This window comes from Tyto alba, unplaced genomic scaffold (assembly GCF_018691265.1).
Source record: "Tyto alba isolate M040663 unplaced genomic scaffold, T.alba_DEE_v4.0 Super-Scaffold_11, whole genome shotgun sequence".
NCBI lineage: Eukaryota > Metazoa > Chordata > Aves > Strigiformes > Tytonidae > Tyto > Tyto alba.
In genome coordinates, this window is record NW_024881273.1 from 3805690 (window position 1) to 3825265 (window position 19576).

At 48.3% G+C, this 19576-nt stretch overlaps 1 protein-coding gene across 2 annotated transcripts in view; it reads right to left on the reverse strand.

Moving 5' to 3' along the window:
• Window positions 1–2890: 2890 nt before the first annotated feature.
• Window positions 2891–19576, reverse strand: part of OLFM1 (olfactomedin 1) — a 34780-nt gene continuing 18094 nt past the window's right edge. For both annotated transcript variants that reach the window (XM_042786659.1, XM_033011954.2), the window contains exons 3-6: window positions 17799–17954; window positions 15154–15373; window positions 7889–7995; window positions 2891–4679 (exon numbers count right to left, since the gene is read on the reverse strand). In XM_042786659.1, coding sequence (XP_042642593.1) covers window positions 4005–4679; window positions 7889–7995; window positions 15154–15373; window positions 17799–17954 — 1158 coding nt within the window. In that variant the 3' untranslated portion in view covers window positions 2891–4004. The remainder of the gene's footprint in view (window positions 4680–7888; window positions 7996–15153; window positions 15374–17798; window positions 17955–19576) is intronic.

Genomic DNA, 19576 nt, shown 5'->3' on the forward strand with positions numbered 1-19576 from the left:
ACAGATATCTAGAGTAGTGCTCTTGAATTAATCCCTTGTAAAATATTAACAACACATAAACACACATACAAAAGTACGGTCAGATGTTTTTCTGAAGTAACTCACTGACTCTCATGACTAAATTTGGACCATCAAGCCTTGTGCAACAAATAATTAAGTCATAGGCTATAGAAAGCAATCCTCTGGGATGTACTTGCCTTTGAATGGCTCATCCACTTGAAAAATAATACATACCATTAAGTATATGACCATATGGCATCCATTTATAGAATATTGCACTACAGGCAAATAGGACAAAGGTAGACCCCTTAAAGCGCTTCTCTCTCATTAACTTTGGGTACATGTTACAGAAAAGCGTCTCTGTCTTTGTTGTGTTCAAGGACATTTTGTGCTGTTGAGTCTTGTCTTAAACGAATTGCACTACGAAAATTAGAATCTAAATGTAGCTGTACCCTAAAGCAAACAGCATTGTTTTGCCTTTCTGTAATTCAATTTATTTTTGCAGATCAATGTTTTGAAGCAAACGTGTTCTTTTGTCCTCAAATGTTGACTAATGACAAATCTGATTTTGGGTAATTTGGCACATGGCAGTGCTTTGGGGTGGCAGTGTGCCCGCCTGGGTTGCTGGCAGATTCGGGTGGTGCCTTGCCATGTGCTCTGGCCTACCTGAAACATCTCCCCAAAACCGGCCAGGTCGCCTGGGACAATCTCTGTGAGCACCTACAGAGGTCTTAGAGGAGAAATGTCTGGTGCTCTGGGCGATCAGCACAGCTCCATGGCATGAGGTGGGTGGGAAACAGAGTATGCAAAGCCCAGCTGCTGGGATAACACCCTGCACCGAAAAGCAATTCAGCGTGTAGTACAGCTGACAACAGTCATGATTCAAAACTACAGCAAGACCGTGCAAGTGAATCACCCCGGTGCGCTTGAGGAGCTGTGCAGCAAGCAGGTTCAGTTCAGCAAAAGTCCAGCTCCTGTTGTGGGCATTGGCATCCATCCCATTGATTGCAGCCGTTGCTGGATCCAGCTCTAAATCTTATAAAAACAGCATGCTCCCCCTAAATGAGTTTGCACTGAAGAAATACATTAATTAAATAGAAATGACTGCAGGTGTCTTACAGCTTTTTGGCTTAACAGATTTCTCTTGTGCATTGAAGATCAATACTGCTGCCAATAACACCATGGGTCTCTAGCCCCCTTTTTTAGCTTCTTGGAGGGAAAACCACTGCTAAATATTGAAGATCTCCACAAACCTGGCAGTCCATAGCCCTGGAAATATGGTATGCAGCACAGAAATGAGTCCTCAGAGAGCTGTCCCCATTCTGGATACAGCCAGCATTTTAGTAAGAGGAGTAGTGCTGACACAGGGCAGTATCTCAAACCTGTGTAACTGGCTCAAACATCTACATGTGGAGGATCACTCACTGCTCGTGGTTTAATCCAGCTCTGGGAAATCACATTACACCATTTTTTTCTTTCCCCTCTCGTCCTGCTGAAGAGCCCAGCAGGGACATGCTGCTAAGGCTGAGAGGTTGAAATCCGGGTGTGCAATTTGCAGCAGTCACCAATTGCTAATATCCAATTCCCTGACCTCAGTGATCCGCGCTCCTTCTAAGGGTCCTGGTGCATCAGTCTGCCGCGTTCCAAGGCAGAACCTCATCAGTGCCCATAGCTGTTCACGTGGCTGAAAAATTGCCGTGCCTGGTGGTGCTAAACACGGTCACCTGCTTCTCTGTTTGGAAAGGAGTCAACAACGGTCTCACGAGGCCGGAGCAAACCCTTTGCAGCTCGCATGGGTACCGCAGGGTCCATCCCAGTGGGCCCCTCAGGTGGGCAGCGAAGGCAGGATGGGTCCTGTTCTTTTGCTTGGGACTGGCCGTGGTGTGGGAATTGCTGAATACTGCTCTTCCCGGGGCAGAGGGGAAAGGTGGGACCCCACATCTCACAGCAGACAGTGGCAGCAGAATGAAGCTGCTGGTGGTGCTGGATCCCCAGTGAAATGAGCCCTGCTGTGGGGAAAGCGTATGGTGGAAGTGTGTGAGGGGAGAGTGGGGAATTGCAGGATTTATTAAAGGTGGTTGAGAAGAGAGTGTAAGCATCCGGCATCCTAAGCTTCAAAATATTAAGAGCTTTAGGAGCATTCAGCTGGAAAAGTGCCTCGGATCATTTCAAGGAGTGTGCTGTGGTCCTGCAGCATCCTGCAACACTGTGAGGCTTCTGCTTCGGCAGAAACAAGAGGAATGATTGTGTTGAGTGCTCAGGCCCCAACAATCATGGTTGTTTCTTATAATAAGCATAGAAGTTCTAGCTGCATTAAATGGAAGGAGATTTTTTACTAGCATAAGACTACAGCAAACTCAGGATGAGAAGTGCTCTAAGCACCCGAGAAGGAAAATGATGCGGTTGCACCCAGCAGTCCGAGGCACCACATCTCCAACTCATAACGAAGGTGGCAGATGACACAAAATTCCCTCCTGTTGCAGCACTGACATCAAACGCTGTCACCCCCCTGGCCCCGCTCCGCTGCCGGCCCCGGGATGGGGAGGGGGCTGAGCACAACACGCTCTCGCTGCAGCCCAGCTCCCCCTCGCAGCGGAGAGCAGCCCTAGGCCTGGAGGCAGGATTTTATCTCCTCGAAGCAGCACCCGCTCCAAATGCAAACGGGAAGGCAGTCCTGATGCGTGAGCCCGATGGAGCAAAGAGCCAAACCCTCCATCCTCTCAGCCCCTCCAGCTCCCAGCGGCAGCTACACATCAGGTCATACTCGATTTAAGATGTAAGGAAAGTCAGGATGGTTGCTCAACGATTACCCCAAAAACTCCACAATAATTCCTGTTACCCTTCCCCTACACTTGGCCACTCATACAGAGAAGACAATAAACAAAGCAGGGAAGTCTTCTAATATTTTTATTGTTCCTTAGATAACTGTGGATAGTACAAAGTTTTCCTCTTAAAAAAAAATTAATTACCTTCACACTTCCATAAACAGGGCTTCCCATGGGAATCTGATGCCACAGAATTTCCACAGAAGCCATTTCCAACCACCGTAATGCTATGTAGATAGTATAACAGTAAGAGAATATTCTCGTAATTATCAACATGAAATTGGTTATCTGTGTATAAGGGTGAACACTGATCTTTTTTTTTTCTTTTTAGAAACAAAACCATCATTTATTAATCCAAACTACATCATTGCATTTACAACATTCATTGCATAAACTGGACATACAAAGTTTTGCCACCTCTGGTAAATAACAGACATACATTATACAATATATTTGCTGAATACATAAGTTCAAACAATATGGGTACAACAACTTGTTCATAATACATACTTAAACCATCGTGTTTAATAGTTACTAAGACACAGATCCATGAGCTACTTCGGGTCTCAGCACAGTTAATCTAAGTGACAAGAACACAGTTGAGAGACAGTAGCTGCAATGGAAGGCGAAGAAAACTAACCTGTGATAGGTCTTGTTCAGACAGCGAGAGCTCCTCACGGGTCAGCTTTTTCTGCTTAGAAATACAAATCACACATCCATCACAGCTGACCGTGATGTCGGGAAAATGTCCATGCAACCCACACACAGAAGAGAGCGAGTCTCCCAAGGATAAACTTTCAACAGTCATTGCCTTACTTCTTTAGTATGTACTATAGGTTTGCTATCGGAACAGAAACAAAACAAAACCCCAAACTTAAGTGGTTCTTTAAGTGCAGTTCCAGCTGCAAGTACATGGTTATTCGTGAGTCTATAACACAGGGCCAGACTTCTAGAAATGTAGAGGTAATGCTGATCTGTCAGGTTTATGCTGAATAATCCTCCATGACGTTGGTGTTAATTTTGGCAGCTGTTTATATATTTACTTATTTAAAGTGTGTTTCTTTGATATTAGTTGTTGTTCTTTTTTTTTTTTTTTTTAATTCATTTCTCCCTTTTCTCCTTTTTTTTTTTTTTTTTTTTTTTTTTTTTTCCCTAAATCAGTTTCTAAACAAGGATGGACTACAACTCGTCGGACCTGATGACGTGGAAGAGGGTGACATTGTAAAGTATTTGGTGCCCGTTGTTCCAGGCATAGAGGGCCCGATCCTTGGGGTTGTAGTCCAACATGGAAATGTGCGAGTACTTGTTTTGGAAGGGGATGTCGATGTACTCGTAGGTGGAGGCATTGGTCTGGTAGGCATAGTGCACCTTTGTACCGCCCGAGTAGCCGTTGGTGACGTAGAGCGTGCCACAGATGATGAAGGCCTCCCCGGCGCTGCGTTTTGGGTAGCTGGTGTTCCAGGTCTGGAGGCTCTGCAGGGTGTTGGGGTCCAACTTGCTGATGACGATGTTGCCCGCGTTCTGGTTGGTGGCGTAGACGGCCCACAGCCCGTTCTCGTCCACCATGAGGTCGATGTCCGAGTGGCCACCCCAGGCGTAGTGGTACATGTTGTTGTAGCCGGCATAATCCAGGCTGCGAGTCTTGAGAATGGTCTCTGTTTTCAAGTCAAACCTGATAATTATGTGGCTTTGGTATTTATTGAAATAGATAGAGCCATTGTAGACCACTTGACCAGTGCCTGACCACGGGTGAGGGAGACGATGAGAGGTAAAATTGTCAGTATTCATGAAATCTGCCATGGATTTATATTCACGGACAAAACGGTTGTTGTGGTAGCTGTCCATGTACCAGACCTGGGCAAGCAACAGAAACACGTGGGGTTAGAAAAGAGCGGAGACTGAGCCCCTTGCACATCACCCTAGAAACTGAGCTGGGAGCAAAATCCAGAGCAAGGAATCCAATCTGATGGAAAATGATGTGTCCAACGCCTGCCACCTCTATGCCCAGAAATAAACCCAATTTTTGGAACCCCAAATCAACCAAGAAATCAATGGAATAACAAAGCTTTCCTGAGGGGTAATGTGGTATCTCCCCAGGAACCTGGGAGCTTAAGAGGTTCCCTGGGAGTGCTGCATGACCGGCACCATCCTTCCAGAGGGCAATTAGCATCTTTTCTCTGGCTAAACCCAGCATATTATGTTGATGCCGCTTTTGCTTCCCGTAAGCCCCATCGTGGTAGCACTCAGTAAATTATACCAGCTGCTGTGCAGAACTCCATTAATCTGGCATGCAGAAGCGATGGATGCAATTGCTTATTGTCAAAGAAATTCAGGCAAAGCTCATATTGGTTTAAAAATCATACGCTTCTGCATCAAAAATTGAAGCCAACGCTGCTAAAATAGAAGAGACACAGAGATCAAAATCTTGCTATCGATAGATGGGGGAGAGATTCTAGATCATCATTTAAGTGCCAGTTCACTAGGGACACTGTCTAGACTCCTTAAAAAAAAAAAAAGCTCTTGTCATATGAAACCAATTCTGAGGCAAATGACAAAGCTGTGCAGTTAATATCAAGAAGAAATATCCAGCCAGTGAGTGACATTCTGTATGCAGTTCCTGCCTAAAAATAAGATAGTTGTTTTCTGTAGAAACTGTTTTAAGACGAAGAAAAACTAAATTAAACAGCAAGAGGGAAGTCTTTAAGGATGCAGATTTGGGTAATGTTGTCGTGCAAACTTCTTTTGCAAACCCCTTGCAAGATCTGATAGTATTGTCTCTGCAATGTGGCTGTCTCCAGGGCCCCTTAGAAGAGCAGACAAATGTACGCATGGTGTGTGCATGTAAACTGCTTCTGGCTGCTGAATTGGAAAGGCCAAGTGGGGTCTGCAAAAACTTCATGGGGAGCTTCAGCCCTCCATCGTTACCTCCCTGGAAACACCGCAGAGGTGGGGAGTGAACATGTGGCAAATGGTTCTCATCTTCACACCTCCACTGTGGGCTTGAGGACGGCTGCAAAAGCACCAGGGAAAACCCACGCGCGTTCCTGAGCCCACGGCAGAGAAGTGCCTGCAGCCTGGGAGAGCTTCTGCTGTCAGACGTGGCTCTGGAGAGCATTCCTCACTTAATGAAATGCCTGCGTTCAACTCAACCAGCTTGGGAAATGACAACAAAAAACCCCCAGAAAACCGATCGTGGCTCTGCTGCTCCCATTTCATTATTTGGTATTAAAAAATTACGCACGCCAATGCCTTGTGCTCATTTTTTAGAGAGACAAAGAGAAGCCCAGAAGAGCAGAACCCCATATCATCACGCTGGGGCTGCAAGGTGGAAGGACCCAAAGGCATTTCATGCTTTGGAGAAGCGGAGATTGATGGATAGCGATGTCTCATCGCACCGGCTGGCTTTGAGCAACCTTCTCCTGCCAATACGCATCAATCCCAGCGCTCAGCGTCCACCTGCTGCCTCGCCCCTGGGCTGCTCCTGCGAGACTCACAATTTTCCCCAATTGTGTTCAGTGATTTCATGACACGAACAAATGACCACACGAACCACCAAACACCTCCTGGGGCTTGGCGTCATAAGATGGATATGATAAACTGCCCATCTCTCCCCATCCCCAGTTTCCCATTCTGCGGGGCAGCTCAATGAAATTCACTTTATCGGGTGTTTCTAATAAAATTCACATTAGATTTATATATTATATACACATATACACTTGTGAAGCTTGAGCTAGAGTCCAGAGAAAACTGCTTGTCTACTCTCATGACAAAAATACACTGCAAAAAAAGGTATGGGTAAGAAAAAAAATTAAACAGTACTGGTTTGAGACAAAACTCTCTGAAGACATGCAAAGACCTTTAGCATTTGATTAACCAGCTTCAGCTGCAACAGACCTGACTCTTCCTCACAGATGTAGAAATCATGTTAGTGCCAAGGGATGCAGCAAGCACAGCCTGAAGGGGACAAGTCTGTCCCCTCCCTTGAGCAAAACAAGATGTGATGTGGGTAAAAGCTTCCCATCCCACTTCTAACTAGGATCTTACTGGGGCTATAGGTGAAGTTTTGTTTAGTAACTGTAAGATATGGAGGCATCATATTGGGGAACCAGTGCCCACCAGCTGGCTGCTGGAGGGAAAGAGCCCGATATCTGAAGTCACTGCTGCTTCATTGCTGCACATCCACGGGCAAATGGAGCCACCCCCAGGGTGGTTTCTCCAGAGCATCCCTCGTCCTCTCTCAGCCACAGAAAGGCAATCACAGGGCAAAGCTCTCAAAATAGCTGCCCCAATACAGCCCTTGCCGGTGCCTTCATCCTTTGATGAAGGATGCTGCATGCAGGAGGGAATTACCATGCAGCCAAGCTCTGTGGTTTTTGTTTTGCTTTGTTGCCTGAAAATCCTCAGCAAACACTTGAGATATTTTCCATTCCATCAGTCATGGGAAGCCTGGATTGATTTTCAGCCAGTTATTGGCCTCCTACCTCCTTGGGATCAAAATTGAATGGTCTGAATGGAAAAAAAAAAAAAAGACCAAAACAAAGCAAAACAAATCTCTCTCTGGCTGCAGTCAGTTGATTCCTCACAGCAATGAAGGTGGAGGATGGAGGACAAATGCAGTTAGATCACATTATCGGAGGCACCGACAGCAGAAGAGCAGCAGGGACTGGGACCATGGGTCCCTCTGCTCAGCCCCAGCTCCCTCCTGGCTGCCAAACCCCGATGAGAAACCCAATATTTGATTTTTCCCTCCTGTGGGAAGCACAAACCTTTGGGTGACATTTCTGAGACCACGCACACTCATCTCTGCAACGAGTTTCACCTGCCCTGGGAAGGGACACCTACACGAGGCTGCTCAGCCCCCTCTTCATCCTCCCTCCCCGTGGGACCCTCAGTTCCCTCCCGCTGCACAAGAGGCCAGCAGAGCCCCATGAGATGAGTTAGGACCTTCCACAGGTTTCACAGGGCACAATGTGGGCTTTGGGGCTTAGATGCGATGAGTTTTCAATGATCTCAGCCACACTGGTGGGGGTGGGAACACAGAGATGAAGCTGTTGCAGTCTTACCTTGTTCTCTCCCTCGGGAGCGAGAGGGTCCGTCATCCACGATCCAAACCTGGACCCCGAGGTTTTAATTGTGATTGGGTCACTTATTCCCGTCAGCTTGCCACAAGCTGAAAAAGAGTGCAAGGCTGGTGAGCACCACGTCAGATCACTGCGGCTCCTTCGGTGGTGGGTCTCTGCCAGCCAGCCCCGAGACCCCGATGAGGGGCACCAGAGCCAGCCACGACCCACACCGCTCTGCCCACTACTCTCTCGCACTGACGGGCAGCTGCTTTTATTTAACTAGATGCAATTAGGCCAAGAACAATTGTTGGATGCTTTTGTTTGTTTCCTGCCTCTTAATAACAATTGTCCTTATCACAGTGCCCCCAGGAAAACAGGCTTTCCTGAACCAGCTGTGCTGCTAATGTCACAACATATAAAATGAGAAAAGTTAGCCAGAGTCAAGCAACCAGGTGGAGGAATTAGCTGAATAGCGCTGCTCATCTCTGCTATAATACAGTGGGTGCAGCCAAGATAAAAAGATAGACCTGTCTATTCTAGCCCTGCTGGAAACATGCATTTGTTACAGGTTATGCAAAGGAGGGGAAAAAAAAAAAAAAAAAGGTGGGAAATTATGTGCAATATAAATCTCTTCCCTGCAAAGACCAGTTACTGGTTTCTACCAGCCACCTTCTCTGTTCCCTATCATGTCTGCACACTTAGGAGACAGTAATGAATTCATCAGCCTCCTCCTGTCTCCTCCACCAGCCTGGGCTTCGCCAGCTCCAGGAGAGGAAGGTGGAAGGCAGGAGGTGGGGTGTCCCTCGGGAGCTGCCCCCCGGGAATCCTGCCCGGGCTCAGCATCACCGCAACAGGGACATGCACCCGCACAGCGCTACGAGCCAGGGTTTGAAGCATACTCAGGTGCTTCACACCACTGATTTCATGCCATTGAGTTCGGTAGGCATGTCAGCACATTTGCAAGCCCAGCTAAGTGCCTCGCCGTGTTTTTAAGCCCTAAATAAGAGGCGAAGCAGTGGCACCTCTCCTCTAGCTTGCTGTGTAGGCTGCCTGTGGCAGCTTGTTTCCCTTCCATGGTTCTGTCCCCTGACACTGAACCCAGCACCCCTCCGGAGACGCCCGTGAATAGATGCCTGCAACGCTACAGCTTCAGCATGGAAGGTGCAGCCTTACGCTGAGTTCCTATTTCCAACAATATCCCCGAGTTTCAGCAAAGCTGCCGTTCTGGTCTCCTACAAACACCGGCATTTCAGCATATGTGCACTACGGAATGACAGGCGAGGAGATGAAGATGCCGCGGGAGGGACTGAGGGCTGGTGTTGGATGGTCTGTTGCTACAGGAGCACTCATTTAAAACCCGGACACATTCAGCGCAGAGCTGGTCCTGCAGCAGCATCCCCTGAGCAAGAGAAGCTGAGGTCAGCAGCGCCAGGGACACAGCCACAACTTAAAGCTCAGAAGGTGTTCCCTGACTGCTCCTTTTTGATGTGGAAGCCTCTGGCAGGCCGGGGAAGGGGATGCTGGTGGTGCTGGGAGCGGCTGCTCTGGGTGCTGGGTTTGCAGGCGGTAGGGATGGCCCCGCTGCTCAGCAGTGGGTACCCACCCAGGGCCGAGGCCGCGGGTGGGAGCCCGTGGAGGTGCTGCTGAAATGTGGGTAGAGCTCTGCCAGCTCAGGGCAACATCCTTCTGCTCAAAACTACCACGCAGAATCATAGAATGGCTTGGGTTAGGAGGGACCATTAAAGGTCATCGAGTCCAACCGCCCTGCAATGAGCAGGGAATTCCCAACTAGATCAGGTTGCTCAAAGTCCCATCCAACCTGACCTTGAGCAGTTCCAGTATGTACACTCCACAATATCTCTTATCTGCCTCTCTCCTTAGCCTGTTCTCATCTGCCCCTTTATAGTCCTGATCATGGCCACGGGACACATCCACCTACCTCAGCTCTGAGCTGCGGGAAAAGGGATCACCTTAGCCTAGGGCATAAAATAGATGGAGATATTGTTGATGTGCACCAGCATGACATGGCCAAGGGGACCATCAGTCTTCCCACAGCCTTCAGACACCAGGTAAATAAAGAGACATCCCACCAAAAAAGAGAGCTTTCCTGTCCTCAGAGACATGGTGTACAGGAGTTTGTCCTCCTGCCTGATGCATTCAAAACCTCTCAGCTCAGGAGGAGAGTAAGTTATTGAGAAATGGATGCAATGGGTTAAAATAATAAATGCTTAATGTCTTGCAAATTCCCCTTGCAGAGGACCAGCCTTCCTCTAATCACAGATCTGCTCAAGCTGCCTTCCATTATCTCAGACCTACATTGCTGTCACTTTATCTCTTTCCTTCCATTTCCCTGGAGAGAAAGGTTGTACAAAAGCTCATTGATTTAAAAAAAAAAAAAAAAAAGTATATTAAAAAAAAAAAGCAGTAGCAGCTGATAAGGGTAAACTAGTGTTGTCTGCAAGTAGTGAGGCTACATCTCATACACGTTTAGCTGGAGGCACATTCACAACAGTTCTTCAGCATTGCAAGAGGGTTGCTCTTACACAGGGTAAGGTGTTTTCTTTCTTGGTGTAAATCTATCTTAGGCACTCAGATGCAAGGGGGCAACTTTAAAATGGATCCTTTAAGGTCCCTAGTTAGCTAGGTCCCTGCAACTCTCATGAGCTTATCACTCAGAGATGGACAACTACAGCCTCTGTGATCCTCATTCACCCACTCAATCCTGATGAGATCCACACCACATGCCAAACACCGTCAGCTTTTTTCCCCCGCTTCTATGGGGCTAGCGATCATTTAAAGCAGGAAAATTACTTTACTGGGGGCAGAAGGGATTATCTTCTGCTTCCCTTGGACATGTGGCAACTTGAATCAGAGCGGGAGCTCACAAGACAGGATTCCTGCATCTCCCCACGCTCTGGCATGAAGCAGCAGCCTGCACAGCCTTGAAGCATCCACCAGCAGCACCAGCCAGTCTCAGCAGTGCTCTCCTCTGCGGGTGAGGAGCTCAGCATGGGCTTCAGCTCAGCACGGCTGGGAACAGAGCTGGGGTGAGACCCTGAGACACCCAGCATCCAAATCCTCTATCAGTCTCTACTGGCTCCCACAGGGGAGTTTTTAAGCCCTGGCTGTGATTGTCCTGCCCCGGGGCAGCCCCACACCCATGAGTGCTGAGACTTTTGCAGGAGATCTGCCCTCCAACGAGCTGCTCTGGGCATTTCAAGTCACTCAGGAGCAAACGTGCAACAGTAAAGCATAACCTGGTGCTCATCCATGAGTCCAGGACACTGGGGAAGCCTATGAGCCACAGCTTTCGGGCCATGCAGAGAGGATCTGTTTTCACTCCAGTTTCTCCAGCACTATTCAGGTCCGTGGGGGCCTGCGTGTCCCTGTTCCTGGAAAACAGCACAAATCAGCCCCTTCCTGAGTGACCCTCCAGGCTGACCCAGCCAACTGCCTCTGATCTGCTCCCCCGGAGCTCAGAAAGCTGCAAAGAAACACCACCTCCACGCACACAGCCCCTTCCTCTAGCCACACAAGGCATCTTCCAGCAGAAGACACGCTTTCCTCCAGCCAGTAACAATGAGTGTTACCATCCTTCCAGGATACTAACACCCCTGCTCCATATACCTCCTAAGACCCAGCCCACAAGTGATGTTTAGCAGCTCAGCAGCAATATATCCACCAACACAGCCACGGCGCTGACACCAGCACCGTCTCCTTCTGGACTCTGTGGTTCTGCCTGGGCTGCTGCTGCTACAGCCGAGCATCTTTCCTGCTGGGGCTTCCCACGAAACCAAGCTCTGATCCCCCCCCATCCTGGTCCCAGCCCTCTGCAGCAGGGATGGGGCTGCAGCAGTGGGGTTGTGCCCTGTCCTCACCTCTGTCGCCTGGCTAGGAGCTCCCCCCTCTCCCCAAAACATCTGGGACAGACTGGCAGGGCTCTGTCCCCGTTCCTGCACCAGGATGGTGGGCTGGGATTTTTTGCAGGAGTCGGGGACAGCTCGTGCTATCGGGCAAACATGAGCCTGTGGAGCACAGCAGAGTTAATTTCCCCCTTGAATCAAGGACTGACAACATCTCCACTCCTCCAAGGCTCCTCTTAGGAACATTAATGGAAACGTTAAAATCCCCATATAAATAGTGATCCTTAGGAGTGTAAACAAAATAACAGATTGAACGTGCCATTATTGATTTTTTTTTTTTTCCCTTCACACATGCCAGGGTCAGGATGTGTTTTCACTACTGATCCATCAATAACGCTTAGGAAACCCAAAATGCAAAAGAGGACCCCGTCTAAAGAAAATGCTGCTGTACTGTTGAGCTTCAGTGCTTCCCAGAGGATGGGGAGAGGCAAACCAGATGGGAACACGGCACTTCCCCATCCCTTTCCTTGTCCCATGTTTATTGCTGCAGCTCCCTGATCCTGTTTTGGGCACTCTAAGCTGTATCCTGAGCTCTAGCAGGTGAACACGCACCAGGTAAGCAGCATTGATGGCCCACGCAGAGAAAATCTAAGCTAAAACGTGCTACTTGAAACGTTAGTGAATCCCTCTGAGCAGCTAATTTGCAGCAAACAGCAATCCTCAGCAAACAGGGCCTCATCATGTGGCAGCAAAGTGTCTGTAAGGTTGTTATCTGAATTTAACTCAATTAACTACCATTTTCACTGGTTTACACTCCGGAGCGATAAACAACATTGGAAATTCAATCTGTGCTGTTTGCTGTTAAATGACCAAATAAATCACCCTCCCAGGCGAGCAGCAAACCCTCACGGGCAAACCTCTGCGAGACTCGGCGTCCGTCTCTGCGAGCACCCAGGGGTGCTGCAACGCCCCGAGGCAGAAAAGCTGCTCTGACCCCCCTGGTCACAGAGAGAGCAAGAGGAGAAAGAAAGGACACAGCCAAAAAAGCCCGAATAAAGCCTCAAAAAGATTCCAAAAAACACCCAAAAGGTTCTAGGAAAAGTTGCCTGCAAGAGCTCGCCACCCTAGCTGCCTCAGTCAGTCTTACCTGGGCTACTGCCTTGGGTGGGTGTCCCAGCTGAAGGATCTGAGCACGAAGGGAATGCAGTGAGCCAGGACATGGCCCAGAGCAGAAGGGGCTAATGGTCCAGAGCAAACTGTTTTTTTGGAGCGCCGAATGGGTTTGGAGCTACTACTTAAAGTCTGCCCAGGGTCTGCAGGAGGATCATCACAGCTCCCCTGGCTCTGGCAGAGTCAGCCTGGGCTGGGTAGCTCCACCAAGGCCAGCTGGAGATGGGCCGTGGGGTCCAGGATGGTTTTGTTTAAAGAACTTTCCCTGGGAAAGTACTTCTACAGCCCAAACTCGAATTCCTGGTCTTGTTGCTGCTCCCTTTGCCCATCACCTGCAGCTCCTCCCCATCTTCAAGAGAGGGGCTGAAGGCTACAGATGCAGCAAGTGGATCCCTCCTTGGGCACCATCGCCTCTTGTTACACCCATCTCTACCTTCGGCAGGGGAGGAATAAGAAAAGAGCTGCCTGTGCTAGTGGTGTGGGGCTGCCGGGGGGTTTGCTGTGTGATTTTGGTCAACCAGACACTCCCAGGCCTGTTCTCCATCCTTTCTTATCTTACCCACTGCAGCACTGTCATTCCTGAGATGTCTGTATGGTCCCCATGTGATAAAGCTCCAGGTATTAGGTACTGCTAACACAGAAAGCACCAAGATGTTACAACCTCAATCATTTCTTTCCCAATTAAGCTTTCAGGGTAAAATTGAAGTGGGTGAGGGGATGACCAGGACCTCCCCGCCAACACTCAACCCTCTTCTGCCTTCCCCGTGACTATCACAGGGCGAGGAGAGGGACCACAGACACGGTGCAGAAAGCGATGGCATGACTCGCCTCAGCCTGTTCTGCCCCCAAACCACACCTGGGCGCATCAGTGCTCGTTAATAAACGAGAAATCAGGCTCTGCCCTCTCACTTGGCCAGGGGAGGGGGTTATACCTGCCCCCAGGCAGCTCTCCAGGGGCATCTCAGTGCATGGCTCGCTGCGCGCTCATCGTTCAAATACCGCTGAGCGTTCAGGCTTACATGGAAATTGTCTTTTCTCTTTGAGATTTCAAGTGAGAGGTAGCTTATAAGGGACGTACAAGCTAACAGAGGACAGGATGGAAATGCAGGGGAAAATACAGGGGAGGCGGCTGCTTACAGAAGTGTGGAGGCATCTAGGAACAAGCAAAAGCAATCCCACCAGAAGAGACAAGAGAGAAACAAAGCGTTACCTTGCCGAGGGTATAAAGTGCTCAGTAAAGATCTGATCTTCCATGAAGTTACCTGAGAGTGTAATTTCATATGTGCTACCAAAATAGACTGCAGAGCAGTTAATGTGTTTAGATTATCTAAATTGCTTAACAAGAAAGTCAATAATGTAAGTAGAAATTAAATCAAGTCAGAGCTAGGCCAACCAACGGTGGGGGGATTTCTTGCAGCTGCGGAAGGCAGTGCCCTTCTTCCCCCCTTCTCCACCCTCTGGGGTCAGATGCTGGGTTTAGCTACAGCTGTGTCTCCCCACAATGGACCCACAGGCTTCGGTCAATTAATACTCTCTGAACGAGATTCCAGATGAATCTCCTGCGTTTCGGCTCTGCTGGTTACTTGGCCGGATGGAAGGGGCTCCCTGCTCCCTCAGGGAAATGGGAGAGATGGGGGGAGGATTTATACCCTGCACAGTGGCACAGTCCGGACCAAACCGCGAACCCGCACCAGCTACGTCATGCTCTTCTCAACAGGGCTTTGCAAAGATGCAAAAAGGAAGGAAAAAGGGAAACCGAGTCACAGCCTGCACACGCACGCACACGCTACTTAAAGCGGTGCGCAGAGACCTTTGCTGATGTGCCAGGTCCAGTGAGCAAAAAGACCGGACGTTGATGCATAAGCAAAACGGGTGCATGTGTTTGCTTTGCATAAGTGTTATCTGCAACAGGCCACGCGTTTACCGCATTTCACCGCCCACTTATGCAAGCGCTGCAAAACGTCACATGCCTAAGTCAGGGGGCCCGATCCTGAAGCACTTACGCCATGAGCAACATTGCTCATGCAAGTAATCCTCAGCAGGACTACTCCCAAGATTAATGTTACTTATAGCATAAATATTTACAGGATCAAGCGTGGCTGTGCGAGCTCATCCCTTACAGCCAGGCCAGGCCCAAGGAGATGTCCAGTCTAGCATCTCTGCCTCCAGACGGGATGCGTGGTTTAACATCGATGGTGTTTAGCCAGTGCCACCATGTTGTTCTGAGCCTACCTAATTTTTGCATGCATGCACGAAGCCTTTCTTCAAGATTTGACACTCTGTTCTGAAGCTCTTCGTAGTCATAGGCGCCAATCTCTTCCTGGAGTTCGTTTAGAACTGACGTCAGATTCTGGACCTCCTCTTTAAACTGCAATACCAATTTTGCATCGGCTTTGTACTCTTCCAACACTGGTATCAAAGGCCTAAGTTCCTCCATTTTCGCTTTTATTGCCTGCAAGGTTAAAATAAGCTTGGTTCAGTGCTATGCGTGCAAAAATCTGCAACACTCTGCCTTGACCTGGTTGCTTCCTACGTGAGTGCAATGTTCATATCCCACAATTATTATCATTACAATTATTTTAATTATTATTTTGGTCCAAATGATGTATTGGAAAGAACATATTAAACAGGCTGCAGAACACCAAAATATTTGGGAAAGGCCTTTATTTGTCATTTTTAGAATGCAACATCTTAGGGTTACATGCTTCAGATCACATACACAAAGAGTTCTTTTTTTTTCTTTCCAAAAAATAAAATAAAATAATATATATATGCATTGACAAGGGTTTCAAACTATTCATGAAATGCATCTACAATTGCATGCAAAGGAAGATCTTGGTTGTGTGGTTCAAGGTTCCTTAGTGAGATATGGTGCTAATTTGGAAAATAATCAAAAAAATAAATGCATGGTGCAAAATGCTCTGTGGCCCTCTTTTCATGGTTACATGGGAGTGAACTGCTTCTTCAGTCACTGCAGCATTGAAAAAACTTGCTTTTTAGTTAGCCCTGTAAGCAAGAAAATGAAATACTGTTGAGGATCTAGCTCACTAACCTGCCTTATATAGATAGCCATTCATAGACAAATACTCTTATGGAACTAAAGATTAAAAAACACAAGAGCTCCAAACCACTCACATTTTAATGCTGGCATTAGCAGAAACAAAATGCTGTGGCTGTTATTTAAAATGGTGCTTTGGCAGCAAATTAGACAAAAATTCCTTACTGTTTTTAGGCATGCCATAAAGAACATAAAAATCAAAGTCATTATCAAATTTATTTCGCAGAAGCGAAGACTTTTTTTTTTTTTTTTTTTTTAATTAAATGAAGGCCTCATTTAAAGGCACGGTATGCAGCATTTTGTTGAAGATGCTTTGCTCCAGCAGCTAATGAGTAGACATAAATATGCATGCACCTACCCGTTAATGAAGCATGTTAGTATACACAGTATACCTGGTGCTGCTTAAACTATTGCACGGTGGCCAAGTTCACAGTGCTCAGGGCTGTGACATCTGGCTGTCTGCTGAAGCAGCTCAGGGGTGAACAGGATCAGAAATTGGTTCTCAGCCTCATTTCTTTCCTTCCCATCCCCTCCTATTTAAGTCAAGAGGCTTCCCCTCCTGCAGTTTGCATGTGGGGAATATATTTATTTTCTTATTTACTTGCACTTTCTGGTGCAAGCTCCCTAGCAGGCAATGGGGAGGATTAAACTCATCAGAATGGAGAGGGGGGAAAAGAAAGAAAAAGAAAAAAACAACCAAACAAGAAACTCATGCTTAAATCAGAAAGATGGTCCTTACATCCAGAGTGCGGAGTTAAATTTAGGTAACTGGAGATGGGGAGTGGAGGAGGTGGAGTTGGTGAAAAGTTTTAAGAACCTTCTTCCCAGCTTTTTATGATGTAAACTTGGTAGTTCAGTATTTAACACATCAATTAAAAATTCTGCTTTAAAACACCAGCTGGGCAGCTGCCTGGAAACGAGGATGGGAATCAGCTGGGTGGCTGATCAGAAACATCCCCAAATTTCACTAGAAATCTTCTCAATTTGTTTTTTACATCTATTAATCCAAAGCATCACCAAAATTTTGGCAATTTCATTTGTTCTCAATCGAGTTCGTGAAAGTTTGACCATTGTTCTCAATGACAGCTTCATTTCAAAGGCTGATTTCTTTACTTCTCATTTGTATGACACCAGGGCAAAACGCATATAATCTGTCAGAAAGCGCTGGCTCTGCTGCCAACACCATTATTTCAAAATTGAGCATTTGCACATCCTTGAGATGTGCAGTTTGCCAGCCCGAGGACAGCTGCAATAGTTGTATTTTGGTTTTGGTTTTTTTTGTTTTTTTTTTTTTTTTTGGGGGGGTGGTGGTGTGTGTGCTGATTTGTTTGACCGATTGCCCCATTGCTACAACTACCCCAAGGCACAGAAGCGACTTGGTGACAGCCCGTTGTGGTTTGTCACACGCTGCAGAAATGGAAACGGAGCCCCAGGTCCTGGCTCTGCCCAAGAAAATGGGGTCCCAGGCACGGCGTGGGGAAGGTGGGAGGGGAACCCACCTCGCCCTGACCTCAGCTGCCCCGGGGGCCCCCTGCAAACCCACCCCCCCCCCCCCCCCGCCATGGAGCAATCCTATGCTACCCTGTTCGGGGCACCCAGGTGGTTTGTGGTATGGGAAGGTGGAGATTTATGCTTTTACCCTATAGAAAAATGTACTGCGGCCGAGGATGCGATGCCACAACCCGGAGCAGCCGTGCTTTGCCCAGGAGGGAGCTCTGCGGGCGGGCGGCCGGACCAACGGCTACGCCAGCTGATGGGGACCAGCACCCCGCTAAATCCCTGGCCACAGCTTCGTTAGCAGTTTGGAAAGCAGACATACCTTAAACTGCCTTGCCAGGTGCTGCTTGTGGCTTTCTTCCACTTGCTTAAATTTTGATTCCAGGCCCCTCATCTGGTTTTCCATCTTCTCAACGTACTGTAGGTCTCTTTGAGTCCGCCTGTCCAACACCTCTATCGACTGGGACATGTTTTGCACCTGTCAAATGAGAAGGGATTCATTAAGAAGATGCTTCCCCAGCAGCAAGGCAGCCCCACTTGCATCGAGCGCTGAACACTGACCTTTTCCTACACAGTCAAGAAAGCTAAAGGGTAATCAGCCTATGCATTATTTACTAGTTAATCAACAGCATCTCATACTGTTATGACCCCACGCTCCAAACCAGAGCAAATTGGTTTCATAAACATTTATTCTGCCGTGCTGCAGAGAATAGTTTAACAATCACACATGCAAATAAGGGCTGTCTGTAGTCAAGGCTAAAATGCATCACTCATGATGGCCTCTCTGAGAGGCTGGGCTGGCACCCACCGTTGCATGAGGAGATGCTCTTGGTTGAGCAGAAGCACATCTGACTATGAGAAACGCTTCTGCTGAGCTGCACGTTATAATTTCTTAATGTACGCAAGTGACACTTACTGATTGCCTAAGTGCAAACTTTACTCCCAGCTAGCAAAAACTTCATTATCCGAACAGCCCTACTATTTATACAGCATCTGCCACAACAAATCCAGCTGCAGGTGAGGGCATCCTGAAGCTGGGGAAGTACCACGGGGGCTGAGGCGTGCATGCCCTGGCCCCACTGGTGCCCCCCCACTCGGGCGGTTGTGCCGTGTCGGCATCTTTTCTAGCCGACCGATGCCGCATCCCCGCGGCTCCCCGCGCAGCGCCCATCTGGCCCTGCTGAAGGAATGATGCAAGGAGGTTGGCTGGGCTCCTCGTGAGAGAAAGAGCTGAGGGTGCAAGGAGGGGAGGGAAACGATAGCTAGGCTGACCCGATTTTGAAGGTTGGCTGCCTTCTGATTTATTAAGATATTCCCTTCTCTCGTTTTTTCAGGCGAGGGGAGGGTAAGCGAAGCTCTGACACAGACAGGCACCCAAGCACCTATTTAGCATTAAGCAATGGGTGTAATTTAAGGTCTTTGCATCAGGGACGGTTGTGTTTGTACACTACGGGGCTCAACCCACGACTCGGCACTGCCGCGTTACCCACAGAAATACGACCGTTGGCGCTGGCAGGGGCGACGCCGGTGTTTAAAATGAATCAGGCATCCAAGCGTGCTGCTGCATCAGTGCCCTCACATTAAAGGCATCCTGGCTCAAGCCTCTTCATCTGTGAGCGGCTGAGCAAAACCCCGCTGTGAGCCGGCGCCGTCTCTGCGGATCCGCTCTGAGACACTTCCCAGAGCCCACGCGGCCGCATCCGCTCCCGTCTCCACCAAAGCCAAGCGCGGACAGGGTGGGATGGGGAAGGAACGGTGCAAGTGCAATATTTCCTCCAGCAAATCACACTGGGCTGCTGTGACTTACCTCGAGCGGCAGAGCGAGGGGACGGCGGGACACCCGCACGCAGCCAGGTCTCGGAGACTACTTGCTGAAACCAGCATAGGTCAAATGCCAAGTTTGGCGTCTGCATCTCTGAAGCAATCAAAATGCCCATTGCTCATGCACGATGACAAGAAAACTATTACAGGGAACTATTAAAAATGTATGGACAACCTGCATCTCAAAGGCCAACAGTAAGGAAACATTTTGTACAACCAGCATGGCTGCTCCGGGGGTCTAATAGTCTCCCTCAAAAAAGGTGAAGCTATTTTCAGTCC